This window comes from Pongo pygmaeus, chromosome X (assembly GCF_028885625.2).
Source record: "Pongo pygmaeus isolate AG05252 chromosome X, NHGRI_mPonPyg2-v2.0_pri, whole genome shotgun sequence".
In the NCBI taxonomy this organism is placed as follows: domain Eukaryota; kingdom Metazoa; phylum Chordata; class Mammalia; order Primates; family Hominidae; genus Pongo; species Pongo pygmaeus.
The window spans coordinates 50,505,261-50,522,562 of NC_072396.2; the positions used below are offsets into that span (position 1 = coordinate 50,505,261).

At 43.3% G+C, this 17,302-nt stretch overlaps 1 protein-coding gene across 1 annotated transcript; it reads left to right on the forward strand.

Moving 5' to 3' along the window:
- The first annotated feature begins 12,067 nt into the window (after window positions 1-12,067).
- On the forward strand, window positions 12,068-15,623 carry USP27X (ubiquitin specific peptidase 27 X-linked). The gene is made up of 2 exons (XM_054471049.2): window positions 12,068-12,076; window positions 12,394-15,623. The coding sequence occupies exons 1-2, from the start codon at window positions 12,068-12,070 to the stop codon at window positions 14,716-14,718; spliced, it is 2,334 nt and encodes a 777-aa protein (XP_054327024.1). The 3' UTR covers window positions 14,719-15,623.
- Window positions 15,624-17,302: the final 1,679 nt, after the last annotated feature.

Below are 17,302 nucleotides of genomic sequence, written 5' to 3' on the forward strand. Positions count from 1 at the left end.
TTCTCTCAGTTTTCTTCAACTGAGAACGTCTTGATTTCCCCTTCATTCCTGAAGGATATTTTTGCTAGATATGGAATTCTGGATTGACAGTTCTTTCCTTCAGCAAATGAAAAATGTTGTGCCACTTACTTCTTGCCTCCATGGTTTTTTGGTGAGAAATTCTCTGTGATCGAAATTGTTTTTCCCCTATAGACAAGGTGGTGTTTCTTACTGCCTTCAAGATTTTGTTTTCAAAAGTTAGACTATGATGTGTCCTGGTATGGATTTCTTTGTGTTTATCCTATTTGAGGCTTATTCAACTTCTTGAATCTGTAAGTTTATGTCTTGGGAAATTTTCAGCCATTGTTTCTTTGAATACTTTTTCAGCCTCATCTTTTTTTCTCCTCTCTTTAACTTCCATGACACAAATGTTTGATCTTTTATTATAGTCCCACATGTTCCCCAGGTCTGTTTGTTATTTTTTTTTCTTGACTGTTTTCTCTCTGTAATTCACACTGGGTAATTTCTATTTTTCTATCTTCAAGTTCACTGATTCTTTCCTCTGTCCATTTTATTCTGCTATTGAATCCATCTATTATGTTTTACAATTTGTTATCATGTTTTTCAGTTTTAAAATATCTGGTCAGGTGCAGTGGCTCACTCCTCTAATCCCAGCACTTTGGGAGGCCGAAGTGGGCGGATCACTTGAGATCAGGAGTTCGAGACCAGCCTGGCCATCTCTACTAAAAATACAAAAACAAAACAAAACAAAACAAAAAACAAAGAAAAAACAAAAAAAAAATTAGCTGGGTCTGGTGGCAGGAGCTTGTAATCCCAGCTACTCGGGAGGCCGAGGCAGGAGCATTGCTTGGACCTGGGAGGTGGAGATTGCAATGAGCTGAGATTGCACCACTGCACTCCAGCCTGGGAGAGAAAATGAGGCTCCATCTCAAACAAACAAACAAACAACCTTCCCCCCCCAAAAAATCCATTTAGTTCTTTTTATGTCTTCTATTTATTTGCTGGGACTTTATACTTTTTCATTTGTCTTGATTATGTTTGTAATTTATTGTCGAAGCATCTTTATGAACATCTGTGTCATCTTGTGGTTGGTGTCTCTTGATTGTCTTTTTTCTCATTTGAGATTTTCCTGGCTTTTGATATAAGTGATTTTTTTTTAATCGAAATCTGGATATTTGGAGTGTTAAGTTATGACACTCTGGATCTTCTGTTTTATCAGCCTCCTTCTGACACTGGTCTGACAGGAAAAGGGGAGCGCCACTTCATTATTGCCAGGTGGAGTAGAAGTCCAGATTCTCCATTCAGCCTCCTTTGATACTGGGAGGAGGGTCTCCCCATTACTCCTTGGCAAGGTGGGAGTTCATGTTCCCCGCAATGCTTCTGCTGATAGCACACAGGCCAAGAGGGGTAGGGATGCCTTGTTATGGTTCCTTATGCTCTCCACTAACACCATGGTGGTAATGGTGGGGGGTGTGCTTGTAACTGCTGGCTGGTTGTGAAAGTGCTGATTTTACACTAGACCTCCTCTGATACCACTCCAGTGGGTAAAAGAGGAGGGACCCCCTCCTTATTTCCAGGTGGCTGTGGAAGTCCAGGCTTCCTATGTAGTCTCCTCTGGCACTGTGTCAGAGGGGGCTTGTTACTGCCCAGAACTAATTAGTTTTGGCTCCCAACTTGCCCTTCTCTGACGCCTCCCTGATGGGGGATTTGGGCACTTTGTTACAGCCTGCTAAGGTTGGAAGTCCAAGTTTCCCATTTGGCCTCTGTTAGCATGGGTGATACTGCAATTTTTTCTGTGGTGTTTGTTTGGAGTAGAGTGGTGATTATTACCTAAAACTACTCTGTCATGAAAGGTTGCCCCTTTCCTGTTCCTTTGCCTAGAGAGAGTAGGCTTTTTTAAAGCCTTAAAGCTTGCTTGCTTGCTTTCTTTCTTTTTCTTTCTTTCTTTCTTTCTTTCTTTCTTTCTTTCTTTCTTTCCTTCTTTCTTTCTTTCCTTTTTTGTCTATGCTCATTGGTGTTTCCAGGTTATCAGCTTCTCCAGCACCCAGTCCAGCATATATGAGGGAAAAACATCCTCAGGGGACTCACTGCTGTGTCATTCCTGTGTCATTCTGAGGTCTATAGCTATCTGCCTTATACTATCTACTTTTCAGAGTCTTCTTATGTTTATGTTTTATACAATGTCCAGGGTCTATAACTGTACTTAGCAGGTAGAAAAGGGAAAAGTACACCTACCACATCTTTCTGGAAACAGAAATTCCATTGCTTTGTTTTGAAAAATCATTTTATCATGGAAAGATTTAAATATACACAAAAAGTAGAGAGGTAAGTAAAATGAACCCCGTTTACTCAGCTTCAACAATTTTAAACATTTTGCGAATCTTCTTTCATTTATCCCCCCCACCCTAAGATTTGTGGGAGTCTTTTAAATGCAAATCCTAGGTATTATATAATTTCATTTAATGTGAGTATGCATCTCTAACAGAAAATTTTTTTACATAACTACAATACCATTACCACAATTTTTTAATTAATAATTCCTAAATACAATTAAATACCAATTAATATTCAAATCTCCATGATTGTGTCAAGAAGTACTTTTAAAGTTGATTTTTTTTAAAAAAAAAATAGGATCCAAACTGAATGTAGCATTTAATTTGGTTGTTAATCAGGTCATTTTTCCTATAAAATATCCCACGTTCTGGATTTGGCTGATTGTTTCCCAGTGGTGACATCAAACTTGTTCTTCTATCTCCTATATTCACCATAAACTGGGAGTTAGAGAGCTAGACATTTGATTAGATTTCGGTTCAATTTTTATTTTTGGCATTATCAATACATCACAGGTGATGCTACATGCTTCCTATTTTATCATATCAGGAGGCACGTAATATGTAGCTCTTCCACTCAGTGATGCTCAAACTTATTGGTGGGTTCAGTTGGTATCAACCTGATCCCTCCTTTGTAAAGTTCCAACAATTATTTTACCTAATCTTGTTTATCTGTTCATGATCATTGCCCTAGATAAGTGGTTCTCAACTGGAGGAAATTTTGTCCCCCAGAGGACATTTGACAACGTCTGGAGACATTTTTTATCATCATGACTGGTTGGGGGGTGGCGGATGGGGGAGTGCTATTAGCATTTAGTGGATAGGTGCCAGAGATGCTGCTAAAAATCCTTCAGTGCATAGGACAGCCCCCAGGTAATTATCTAGCCACTAATGTCAATAGTGCCAGGGTTAAGCAACCTTGGCCTGGATCTATTATTTCATTAGGGATTGCAAAGGGGGATATACTAATTCTACAATTTCTCCTGCATTTTCTGTTTGAAATTGTTGCATATAAAAGAACGTCTTTAACTGTTTGGTTAACCTGAAATGCAGTTCATTCTGGAAAGGTGACATAAATTCTTGATTTTTCTCTTTATTTTATTTTTGCAATAATGATTTGTTGCCCTAGTATCACTCAGGGGTGACCAATGTTTTTAAATGTCATTATGAACTCATGTATTTTATATATTTGATGCTTCATGAACTGCAGCATCTTTAATTGTCCCAATATAGGCAAGTGAGAACCCTTTCATAATGGTTCCTGTGTTCTTTTGGCATAACTCCATTACTCTTTGATATCTCATTTGCTTTCTAGCAAACCAAGACGTTCCAGATTCATTTTGTATTTTTCCTGTTACAGACCTGGAAACCATCATTTCTCCAAGGAGGATTGGCTCCTTTTGGTAGGAAATGATATGTAGAGACCACTCTGCTATGTCTTTTCAGTGGACAGAACTAGAAAATATGTACTTTTTAGAAAAAGAAAAATAAATTATAAGTTCACGTGGATATTTGTATTCTAAAAGTAAGACTATAGAGTTTTTGTCTTTTTAAATTTTATAACTGCATGATTTTACTTACTTTATGTTAAAAATCTTGATTCCTGACAACATTATCATAATTACTTATTTGTTTTATCCTACAACATACATTTAGCAGTTTCAAAATAATAATACCAATAATACTACTAGAAAAATACGACTGACCACAGTTCCTTTCTTCTTTGGGGTATATCCCATGGGAGATATATAGTCAGAACATTGTTTCTAAGTTACTTGAAATAAACATTTTCTTTGTGTGGTTATACCATCAATTTGCTACACAGTTAGGGTCATTTGATTCAGTTTGCTTTTAGAGATATTTTTTTCTTTTTAATTGACAGGATTCTAAAGTCAAAGCTGTAAAACAAGGGACTTTAAAAACATCTCATTTTCTTGCCTATTCCCTCCACCCTATTTCCTCCTTCCCCCATAAGTAACCATTTAAGTTAATTTACATTCCATTGTACCATTTATTTCTAAGATGTAAGTAAATGTTTCTGTAAATATTTGTATTTCCCCAACTTTCTTACCCAAAAGGTAGCATACTATATACAATGATCTGTACTTGGTTTGTCCACTTAACAATATATTCCAGCTGTTAATCCTAATCTCACTATATAGAAATCTGTCTCATTCCATAGTACTTCATTTCATGGCTCCACTACAATTTATTCAACTACTCCCTTAGTGGTGGACATTTATTTTCCTCCAGTCTTTTATTATTACACATAGTGCTGCAATGAATGACCTTGTGCATATGTCATTTTGTATCTTTGGGTTAGATTCCTAGAAGTGAGATTACTGGGTCAAATAGTGAACACACATGTAATTGTGGAGACATTGCTGAATTTCCTTCTATTGAGGTTATATAATTTCATTTGTATTGCTTTTTGTGGTTTTAAAAGGATTAATATTTTGAAAAAGAATTAAAAGTGTGATTAAGATTTTTATCTGCCAATTTGGGTGCAATATACCCTTCCCCACTCTTCAAGCTTGAAAGAGGCATTCAGGACAAGCACAAGAAGTCAGATTCCACACTTCGGTGAGTAAAATTGCAGAATGTGTTATTCGTGCTGCTTCTTTCTAAGCTCAGGCCCAGGGCCAGCTATATCCCACAGGGCTAACTCCGGCACTGGACACATATTTGGGGATTCCAGGGTTTTCCTAAAAGGCAGGGGCAAGGTAGATAGGCAGTTTGCCAGGTGTTGTGCCAGCATGCAGGAGGCTGATACAGAGCCCATGTAATGCAGATAGGCAGAGAATCAAAAGTATAAGTCAAATGGGGCATCATTCTGAAGGGGTACAGTCAGAGGTACTGAAGACTGAGGGATGCTAAGAAACAGACTAGCTGGGGGCACTATGTGGTGAAAACTGGGGAAATAGCTGGTCATGGTATGATGCAGTATAATCTACATAATTGCTGTCATCCCTTACAACCTTGACTTTGCTGTCTCTTTGAGCCTTTCCTTTCTTTCAGCCAGAGAAGGGCTTGGGCCATTGGAATCACATGGGTGCAGGCTACCTAGGGCTAGATGTGTGCTTGAAGAAAGGCTTAGGCTCCTCCATTCCCTGCCCCTTCGACACCACTAGCCTTGCTTCTTCCCTCTGTAGGGCTGGAATCTCCTGGAAGCCTGTGGTAGATCCTGATGACCCCATTCCTCAGTTCCCTGATTGCTGGTGTGGCTACAGGAGTACAGGATGCAAGGCCTAGTCCTGCTGCAATGGTAGTAGGGGTTGCTGAGCTGACTCCCTTGGTAATCATGAATGGGCCAGCAGCATGGCTATTCCTAAGCAGCTGGGCATGGTCCAAATGGATGGGAGGAGCCTACCGGATCAACTTTTAGACCTAGGGGCCCTGGTGCTAAATGGATTTGCTCTTTCCCTTTTCTTTACCCGCATGAAGACTTGCAGGCCACTAGTGAGACATCAGTGGCCTGGAAAAAGTAGGCATCAGACATCTCATTGTTGAAATTAGGTATATTCTGAATAGGAAGAGGCACAGAAGCAAAAAGTAAGCGCAGGCAAATTGAAGGTACTTAAGGTTTTTGTGCCTCAGTTTCCTCATCTGTATAGTGAGAATAATATTAGTACCTACCCCATCAGGGTGTTATAAGACACTTATAAAACACTGCCTGGCATATCATAAGCAATTAATAAATGTTAGTTACTATTATTATGATTTGATTACAATTATTGTATGTAAACCATAAATCATTTCATGTCATTTCCTTGCTTAAAACCTTTCAAATGATTCTCATTGCAATTGAGACAATATTCAAATTCTATATAATTGTCTACAAAGCTCCAGGTAATCTGGCCCCTGCCTGCACCTCTATCTTCATCCTCCACTTATGCCACTCTCCTCATTCTTGGTCACTAAGCTCAAGCCCTTCTGGCCTTATTTTCGTTTGTTGAAATCATCAAGCCCCCCCTTTTTTTTTGTCTCAGGCCCTTTTCCCTTGCTCTATACTTTTATAATCAGGAAAAAAACTTTTTCACAAATACGACACCAAAATTCAGGATCCATAAATAAAAGTTTCAGAAACTTGTTTACATAATAATCTTAAACATCATATGGTAAAAAATAAAGTAAAATACAACAGCCCATGATAAATGGGAAAAACATATATGTACACTAGACTCTGACACACAATGGCTAGTAGTTAAGAGCCCAAACTCTTGGGTGTCTCTCAATCTCTCTGTGCCTCAGTTCCTTCACATGTAAAATGGGGATGATAACAGCACCTACTTCTTAAAATTGTGGTGAGGGTTAAATAATTTAATAGAGCAGCTTTTGGCATACTTCAAGTACCATACAAGTGTTACTTATGATAATGATTAATAAGAAGCCACAAGAAAAATAGGCAAAGGATGTTAATAGGCAGTTTGCAAAAAAGGTAATACAAAATGATCAATAAACATATGAAAATATGGTTGATTTCATGCATGATGAAAAAGATACATTTGTTCATTTTACAAATATTTAAATATGTATTAACTCCCAAGAAGGCATTGGGAATAGAATAGGAAACATTTTACTCTCATGGAGTTTATATTGATTATGTGTGTGTGTGTAATATATAATATATCATGTGGTGGTGATTTAACATATCATGTGGTGATGGTATTTAAGGGAAGAGCTTTCCAAAAAAAAAGAAGAAGAAAAGAAGAAACAATAAGGACATAGGCCTGGAAGCAGAAGCCAGCTTAGCTTATTCAAGGAACAGCAATAAATCGAGTTTGTTTGAGGCAATGCTAAGTTGATAGAAAGTGAGGTCTAAGAGTCTAAGGCCAGATTCAGTAGGGCCTTAAAGGCCAGGAAAAGAAAGAACTTGAAACTCCACCAGGAGTGAAAATAGGAAGCCTGCTATCACCTAGGAATATTGTATTCAGCTACATATAACCAGGATCCAAATAACAAAGACTTAAATAGGATGACATTTTGAGCATTACACTGATCTTAAGACACTATTGCCTGTGAGACACTCCAGTATATTATGTGCCACCAAGAAAGAAAAAAAAATGCTGCCAAATATAATCATAAATTGTCATTTAAAGATTTCAGGGATGTTGAAAATCTTTAAATGATTTTCATTTAAGATGTACCTCTTAGAGTTGACAAAATACGATATATATTTTTTCTTATGTAATAATAGGTCCAGAAGTGATCAGCTTTTTGGTCTTTCCATCATGATTGGTTGCAAAATGGCTATCAGCTATAGCCTTTAAATCCTCATTTCCACAAAGGAGAAAGAGAAACCAGGAAGGAGGAAAATGCCTTTTAGTCTTTTATGGTAATTTAAGGATCACTTTTTAAAGTCTACCCCAAAAAACTCATTGGAAGTTTTTACTGGCATTGCATTGGGTGTGTAGATCAATTTGGAGAGAACTTCTATATATTACAGTCTAATTTATCTTTCATTTAAAAAATACAGTTGGACCTCCATATCCGTGGGTTCCGAGTCGTGGGATTCAACCAAACACAGATGGAAAATATTCAGGAAAAAAAATGGATGGTTGCATCTGTACCAAACCGGTACAGACTTTTTTTCTCGTCACTATTCCCTAAACCAGGGGTCTCCAACCCGGGGGCCACCTGTTAGGAACCGGGCCGCACAGCAGGAGGTGAGCAGCGGGCGGGCCAGCATTATGGCCTGAGCTCCGCCTCTTGTCAGATCAGCAGGGGCATTAGATTCTCATAGGAGCAGGAACCCTATTGTGAACTGCACATGCGAGGGATCTAAGTTGCACGCGCCTTATGAGAATCTAATGCCTAGTGATCTGAGGTGGCACAGTTTCATCCGGAAACCATCTCCCCGCCCCTGGAGCCCCCCATCCCTTCCCAACCGCCGTTAAAAAAAAAAGTCTTCCACAAAACGGGTCCCTGGTGGTGCCAAAAAGGTTGGGGATCGCTGCCCTAAACAATAGAGTAGGGCAACTATTTACATAGCATCTGCATTGTATCACATATGATACAAAAAGTAACCTAGAGATGATTCAAAGTAACCTAGAGATGATTCAAAGTATATGAGGGGCTGTGTATAGGTTATATGCAAATACTACACAACATTTTATAGCAGGGACCTGAATCTCTATGGATTTTGGTATCCACAGGGGTCCTGGAACCAGTCTCCCACGGATACCGAGGGACAACTGCATGTATAAAACATACTTGTATTTGCATAGACAATTTCTTAAAGGCTAAATGTGAAACTGCTAACAAGTAGTTATCTCAGGGGAATAAAAATGGGTGTGATTGGCGGGGGAGGGAAGAGCTTTAACTTTTCATGTTATGCCTTCTATACCTTGTTATTAAAAAAACACGAATATTGTATATATTATTTTTATAATAATAAACTAGCAACTTTTAAAGTGGAATGTGCATCACCCTGGAGTACAGGAGTTTTAAGGGGATCAATTTCTATATCCTCAAATTTCCTGTGTAGTCTTTTAAAATTGACCTGCCAGAGAACACACTTGGCAGTGTAGGAATCAAGCTGGTTCTCTTTTTCTATCTCCCCTTTCACAATGGTCCTTTTTGCACTTTACAAAAGAAAAAGCATATCTTTTACCTATCCTGAATCTTAACCTGGGTGCACTGCCCTGTGATGTAAAATCCTTGGGGCACAGGAGAGACAATTCCAAACAATGTTGACGATGGTAAACAAACAATTTGCTCTAACAAATGAATGGGGATAAAATCCTTTTGCAACTCTGATGGTTTCCAATTCTTTGCTTCCAGTAGAATTGAAGAAAAAACCTATGAAGTTATCAGCTGATAAATCATGAGAAATAATTTTGAGGATAAATCATTGTGTAATTTCCCCCCATATATCTCCAAAGGAATTCAAAGACTTGCATGCATTGCTAAAACAAAATGTCCATTCCTATTCACTTATTCATATAAATGAGGTTTCTGTGTGCTAACATTTAACCAAACAAAAAATAGGAAGAGAATTGATGCTGAAGCCTATCTCATTCTAGCAAAAAGCAATGTTTATCACCCGTTAATTTTTTTAAAAAAGCCCTATCTACAATGAACTTTTGTTTTATGGTTAATAATTACCTATCAAAATTTGTAATATATTCACAATGTTTTGATCCATTTTATTCTAATACTAATTGTCATGATAATTCAAACAAGAGCAAATTTTTAAACAACACTTAGAGCCTTATAATCAGAGGAACATTTAAAGAGCATTTAAATTGAAAAATATATACACATTTTTGCTGCAGAGAAATACGATAGGATAATCAAAAACATTTCAAGTGTAAAAATAGACAATTATTGAGACAAAATTCTGTTGGAAAAAACAGAATGGAATTAAGAGCTGAGAAAAGGGAAAATGTACAACTTCCAAGTATCAAAGAAGAGCTCAGTTATAAATTTTTAAAACAGATGATGGTGGCTCTCAAGTCACTAAGGTATTTAGGTTTCACCGGATTCATGTGAAATAGTGACATAACAGTTTTATTTTTGAATATTAACATTTGTCACAAATTACATTATTTGTAGCCAATTGACATTTATGATGCAAAATGTCAGACATCAATCCAAAAATGTGTGAAGGAGCATACATTTTTCTTAATATTTTTAGAGAGCATTTTATGTAAACCAATAGTTTTATATAAACATACAAAACATATATGAGGAATTGTCATTTACTCTTTTGCCACCTTGTGGTCAGAGTTGGATTTATCACCCAGGTGCATCTACTGCGAAGGAGAGCTGTCTCTCCTAAGGATAGCCCCAACTGCCTGCATTCTGTCAGATCCTTGTGAGGCAGAGATGGTAACATTTGCCAGGATCTGGGTCCAGAGCCACATAAGGACAAGGCATCTAAAGGTTTTGGTGACACCCTCCACACGTGATTCAAAACAAAAGCATCATGTAATCAGGAAATGAATGTAAGGAAGTACAACAAAGTTCTGATTTTTCCCACGAGGACTACTTAAAAAAAATCAAATGTCAAACTGTTTCTGGTATTTTTTCTTTTTTGATTTTTTGTTTTTGGTGCCTCTTCTAGTGACATAGACTTTCCTTAGTGTGCCTTTTGGGGAAGCCATCCCTGATTTCAGTAGCCCTGGGGTAAGTTGGAGTGCTGTGTCCACAGCTCTTAGTACATCTGGCCCTCGGTCAGTGCAGAATAAACATTTGTTGAGTGAATGGTGACAGAGCCCTCCATTTTCAGAACATGCTGGCCTGGGCAGAGTCCAGGTGGACCTATGGGCTTCTGCAGGAAGTTGATCACTAAATCAACAAGTTACCATGGCTAATCTTCAATGGTAGACAGTCCCAGGTACACAGAGATCTTTAGGTCTTTTTGTTGTCAGTCTGGAGGTGGGATGAGAGTATCCTCCACCCCCTCATCCATGACTTCGGTTGTTTTTAGCAGCAGCAGCAGCAGCAGCAGCAGCAGCAGGATTCCTTCAGTGAGTGTGCTAGTTGCAGTTCCTCTGGTTGCAGGCCACAAAGGGCAGGCATTTATTGAAAGGATGCTGGGGTGCTTCAAGGAATTGAAGCAAGAGCTGACTCAGGAAGGGTAGGGCCCAGGGCGACCCTCAGTTGTATGGGAACCACACATCCTCCTTTCAAGGGCTCCTGATTCTTGAGGACCAACTCCTGCAGCTAACCCTAGGAGGCCTCCCCGTCCCCTCCCTAGAGGAAGGAGCCAGGTGGAGAGCTGATGTCCCGTGCTGACCAAGGAGAATGTTGCTAGGGTATGTATACTCAGGCAGCACAGCCGCACAAGCTAGACAGCATGCACTAGGCTACAGCCAGCCACCACCAGGACTCGGGGACTGGACTCTTCCTAGAACACTTTCTCCTCCGACTCCTGTTCTGATGCCTGCCCTGGCCTGCACTCTCTGGGACCAGCAGCTACAGCCCGACACCCTCGAGCCATGCCCCAGGTCTGAGCCACTTGCTCTGGGCACACTCCTCGTGGGCTTTGGGGTGCTGCTGCCCAGTGCCAGCAGCCCCTTGGCACAGGGGTTCCCAGAGGCCTCTCAGCCTCACGTCCGACTCCCTCTCCCTGCTGGCAGCTCCACAGGCTTCTTTCCACTTCCACCTGCTGCCCACCCCGGGATGCTGCCAGGGCTTAAGGGTCTTGGGACTGTGTCCTGTAGTTTAGGCCCCCTCTCAGCTGTAGGGGAAGTGCTAGCTGTAGGGATGGCCTTGTCGTGCCTCGTCCCTCCAGCTGGCCTTGGAGAGAAGAGGTGGATTGTGCCCTCAGGCTACTCAGTGTCTGCTGGGCCAGGAGGCCGGCTGTCAAGCCATCAACCCACCCGTGGCCTTGGGAGCCCAGGAGGACGCGAGCAGCAGGCCCAGACCCTGCAGAGCGCTGATAAGATGGGCCAGGGACGGGCCTCTCCAGGCTCAGCGGCCTTGGTAGCCCGGCCCCTCCGGAGCTGGGGTCCAGGCCTCCCCAGAACTGCAGCTGGAGCTTCATCCTTTTCGGGAAGGGCAGGACCTGGCGTGGGAGGGGAGACTGGGACGGGGCTAGAGGCAGGCTCGGCCGCCGAAATGATGGCCTGTCACGGCTTCTGCCTGCCCTCCCCAGGACCCCCCTCAGAGGGGACATTTCACAGCCTCAGAAACATTTCTGGACTTGGCACCCGCTCAGCCCCCAGCCCCGCAGTGGCCGAGGGTAGCCTGCATAGACGAGGGGAAGGACGAGGAGAGGGGAGGAGACGATGAAGGGGGTCAGAGCGGCGATTGGAGCCGAGAGCTGGAAGCGCCTTAAAGAGACTGCGCGGTCCCCGCCCCCCTTCCCGCCAGCCTCAATGAATTAGAGCTGTGTTTCCCAAACTTGCCTGATCATAAGCAGCCTCTGGGGCCCTAGTTAGAGATACAGGTTCCGGAGTACCTCCCTTCGAGATTCTGATTCAGTAGGCCTGCGGGTGGAGCCGAGGAATCTGTAATTTTAACACGCTCCCCACGTGATTCTCGTGAACAAGCAAGTTTGGAAAATACTGAATTAAAGGAAACGGGGCCTGGCTGCAGAAGCAGCCTCCACTAGGGGGCTTCGGCGGGAGGATTCCCGGGGGCGTCGCCTGCTTCCGCCGCCGCCTCCTTCAGTGAAAGTCCCTTTTGGGTCCAGCTGCCACAGCCACCGCGCTCCCTCAGGCCGGGCGGGGGACACCCCAGGTCTGCGTGGCCCCCGCGCCGCCACGCCCAGTGGTCGCCCGAGCCCTGCGAGCAGGGGGAGGAGCCGCGGCCAGTGGAGGCGGAGGAGGTAGAGGAGGCGGAGACGGCGGAGACGGCGGAGAAGGCGGAGAGGAAGGTGGAGGCGGAGGCGAAGGTGGAGGGGAAGGCGGAGGCGGCGGGGAAGGTGGAGGCGGCGGGGAAGGTGGACGCCACCGAGAAGGTGGAGACGGCGGGGAAGGTGGACGCCGCCGGGAAGGTGGATACGGCGGAGGGTCCGGGCCGCCGGGCTGAGCTCAAGCTGGAGCCCGAACCCGAGCCAGTCCGGGAGGCGGAGCAGGAGCTGGAGGATGAGAACCCAGCGCGGAGCGGCGGTGGCGGCAACAGCGACGAGGTTCCTACCCCCACCCTTCCCTCCGATCCACCGCGGCCCCCCGATCCCTCTCCGCGTCGCAGTCGTGCGCCGCGCCGCCGACCCCGGCCCCGGCCCCAGACCCGGCTCCGTACCCCGCCGCAGCCTAGGCCCCGGCCCCCGCCCCGGCCCCGGCCCCGGCGCGGCCCTGGGGGCGGATGCCTGGATGTGGATTTTGCCGTGGGGCCACCAGGCTGTTCCCACGTGAACAGCTTTAAGGTGGGAGAGAACTGGAGGCAGGAACTGCGGGTTATCTACCAGTGCTTCGTGTGGTGTGGAACCCCAGAGACCAGGAAAAGCAAGGCAAAGTCGTGCATCTGCCATGTGTGTGGCACCCATCTGAACAGACTCCACTCTTGCCTTTCCTGTGTCTTCTTTGGCTGCTTCACGGAGAAACACATTCACGAGCACGCAGAGACGAAACAACACAACTTAGCCGTAGACCTGTATTACGGAGGTATATACTGCTTTATGTGTAAGGACTATGTATATGACAAAGACATTGAGCAAATTGCCAAAGAAGAGCAAGGAGAAGCTTTGAAATTACAAGCCTCCACCTCAACAGAGGTTTCTCACCAGCAGTGTTCAGTGCCAGGCCTTGGTGAGAAATTCCCAACCTGGGAAACAACCAAACCAGAATTAGAACTGCTGGGGCACAACCCGAGGAGAAGAAGAATCACCTCCAGCTTTACGATCGGTTTAAGAGGACTCATTAATCTTGGCAACACGTGCTTTATGAACTGCATTGTCCAGGCCCTCACCCACACGCCGATACTGAGAGATTTCTTTCTCTCTGACAGGCACCGATGTGAGATGCCGAGTCCCGAGTTGTGTCTGGTCTGTGAGATGTCGTCGCTGTTTCGGGAGTTGTATTCTGGAAACCCGTCTCCTCATGTGCCCTATAAGTTACTGCACCTGGTGTGGATACATGCCCGCCATTTAGCAGGGTACAGGCAACAGGATGCCCACGAGTTCCTCATTGCAGCGTTAGATGTCCTGCACAGGCACTGCAAAGGTGATGATGTCGGGAAGGCGGCCAACAATCCCAACCACTGTAACTGCATCATAGACCAAATCTTCACGGGTGGCCTGCAGTCTGATGTCACCTGTCAAGCCTGCCATGGCGTCTCCACCACAATAGACCCATGCTGGGACATTAGTTTGGACTTGCCTGGCTCTTGCACCTCCTTCTGGCCCATGAGCCCAGGGAGGGAGAGCAGTGTGAACGGGGAAAGCCACATACCAGGAATCACCACCCTCACAGACTGCTTGCGGAGGTTTACGAGGCCAGAGCACTTAGGAAGCAGTGCCAAAATCAAATGTGGTAGTTGCCAAAGCTACCAGGAATCTACCAAACAGCTCACAATGAATAAATTACCTGTCGTTGCCTGTTTTCATTTCAAACGGTTTGAACATTCAGCCAAACAGAGGCGCAAGATCACTACATACATTTCCTTTCCTCTGGAGCTGGATATGACACCGTTTATGGCCTCAAGTAAAGAGAGCAGAATGAATGGACAATTGCAGCTGCCAACCAATAGTGGAAACAACGAAAATAAGTATTCCTTGTTTGCTGTGGTTAATCACCAAGGAACCTTGGAGAGTGGCCACTATACCAGCTTCATCCGGCACCACAAGGACCAGTGGTTCAAGTGTGATGATGCCGTCATCACTAAGGCCAGTATTAAGGACGTACTGGACAGTGAAGGGTATTTACTGTTCTATCACAAACAGGTGCTAGAACATGAGTCAGAAAAAGTGAAAGAAATGAACACACAAGCCTACTGAAGTGACACACAGACCTACCCGCAATGGAAGATGACGACACCAATACTACAACTGGCATCGAGATCTAAAGGACCTACTTGACCATGGCCCATGGGCCTGACAGAGTAAGAATTGAACAGTACCCAGTGTCCAAAAGGTCCTGATTGGAAGAGAAATAGAAGGGGAGGGAGAAGAGGCTCTAGTCTAAGCAGTTGATGAAAGGGAAATTAAATGGTAGAAACACTCTGGGTGAGGAAGGCAGGAGCAGGTAAATGCTGACACTGGTACATATCCTATATTCCTCCAAAAGATTGTGTGGGAAAGTGTGGGGGGGAGGGGGGTGGTGGGGGGGTGTGTGCCCTTGTAACCGTAAAACATCTTTCTCCATGGGTGTTTCAGCTTCAATTGACCAATCACATAACAGTTATATGTTTGGGGGGAAAAAGAAAAGTTTCTAAAAAATGTAGCCCATTACATATATGGGTATGAAAGCAGAAAAGTGGAGGAGGCAGGGATATCATTGACAAACACCTTTGCCAGTTTCTTTGTATTCGTGATTTTTTGTGCTATTAAATGCAGTATTAAAACAAGAAAAGCCCACCTGGGCTAGTGAAAGGAGAGGAAATAAGGGGGCTTGTATAAGGGGAGCAGTCGCTCCAAAAGTAGAGAAGACAAGAAATGCTGTAAGATAAGCAACCAACGCAGACAGGCCTCAGCTAAGAGTATAGTGTGTGTGTGTGTTTAAAAAAAAAAAAAAAAAAAAAAAAAAAAAAAGCTGTATGATATACTTGAGCAAATCAATGAACCTCTTTGCGATTGTTTTATCATCTGTAAAATGCAGATAATTCCTACCTTAAAGGGTTATTGTTAAAGATTAAATGATATAAAAATGTGTCAAAGTATAAAGTAAAAGGCTTGGAACTTTGTAGGGACTCAGTAAACGTTTGTTGGATCCAAACCTGAAACTTCTTTGGACCAGGCCCAGAATGCATCAGAGGTGGGGGTCAGTTCCGCCTGAGACCCCTGGACAGAAGGGACACACATCATGTCACATACAGTCACACACACATTCTCCACAACTCCCTCCCCAATGCTGTCTATTTAGAGTACCAAGACAATGAACTCCACTTTTGTCCCTTGTGTGCAGGGCATCACAGTGGGTGCCACCTGGGATTGGGGGTGGAAAGGACCACAGCTGTCCCATAAGGTCATTATTCTGTCCTTTTGGAGGACAGTCGTGTTGCTTTCATGATTCAGATCCCAGTGATGGGACTGTCATGGCCAGTAGGCTGCCAGGCTTGCACATGAGGGAATTTGGTGGTCTTCGTCTTCTAAAAACATTATGGGTTCAGTTGCTATGTTTACTCAGAGGCACAGATCAGTAGAAAGACTGTTTTCCAAAGTTCACTGGCCCATCAGCCCAGGGATATTGATAGAGTGGCTTGTTGGCCCCTTCCCTGATACTGACAGAGGGCAGAGCAGCCTGCAGAGAGCTAAGCCGAAACAGATGGGATGAACCCAGGATGGGGTAAGCACTATGAGTCCTTCTCTCATCAGCATCAGGTACAAAAGTAATTATTACCTAGATAATCCTGGAGGGAAATTGAACACGTATCAGATCCATGGGGCTTGGATCCACTGGCTCTGGTAAAAGGCTGGGCTCCCCATTGCTTCCCAAGTCTACTTCATGGTCAACTCATTTGGAAATATATGTTTATTTACGTGGCTGTGGGTGCATCACAACTAGCTCATAGGCTTTTTTAGGACAGGAGTTGTGTCTGCTCTTGTACCTTGGGATGCATTCTCATTCCCTTAGCTCCTGTCACATGGTAAGTAGGTATTCAAAACATTTACTGAATGAATGAATGGATGGATGAGTTAATAAACCAATACACCTTCCTTTCATAACCAAGATTTCATTAACACCTAGGGTTCATAATTTTCAGGAGAAAATGTAAAAAGTTGTTATTTTTGGTGTCTTGTAGGATGGGGGAGATCAAGAGATGGGTGTATTTGGATGGCACTTGGCAACTTCGTGCAGGGTGTCTGACTACCTTTTGGGATGGGTCTGGTATCCCTACCTGGAAGAACACAGCCATGTCCTCATTCTTCATCTCTGCCAGGGGAAGAGTCCAGGCAGGTCTGTGCCACCAGATCCTGACTGCTTGCACAGAAACTGACCTTTAAAAATTTTAAACATTTTTATTTGGAAATCATTTCAAATTTACAGAAAAGTTACAAAAAATAGTATAAACAGCATCTGTATGCTCTTTACCAGATTTACCTGTTGGGAAATTTTACCTCATTTGTATTATCATTTGCACATGTGCACTCTTTTATAAATGGGGGTGTGTATTTTTTGAACGATATGAAGATAAATTAATTACATATATCATGGCCCTTCATGCCTAAATACGTCAGTGTGCATTTCCTAAGAATAGGCATATTCCCCACATCACTACAGTAGAGCTTCAGAAAATTTAACATTGATACATTATGTTAATCTACCATTTGTATTCCAATTTTGTCTGTTGACCCAGTAATGTCCATTATAGCATTTTCCCACTCTATTGCAGGATCTGGTCTAGGGTGAAGTATTGCATTT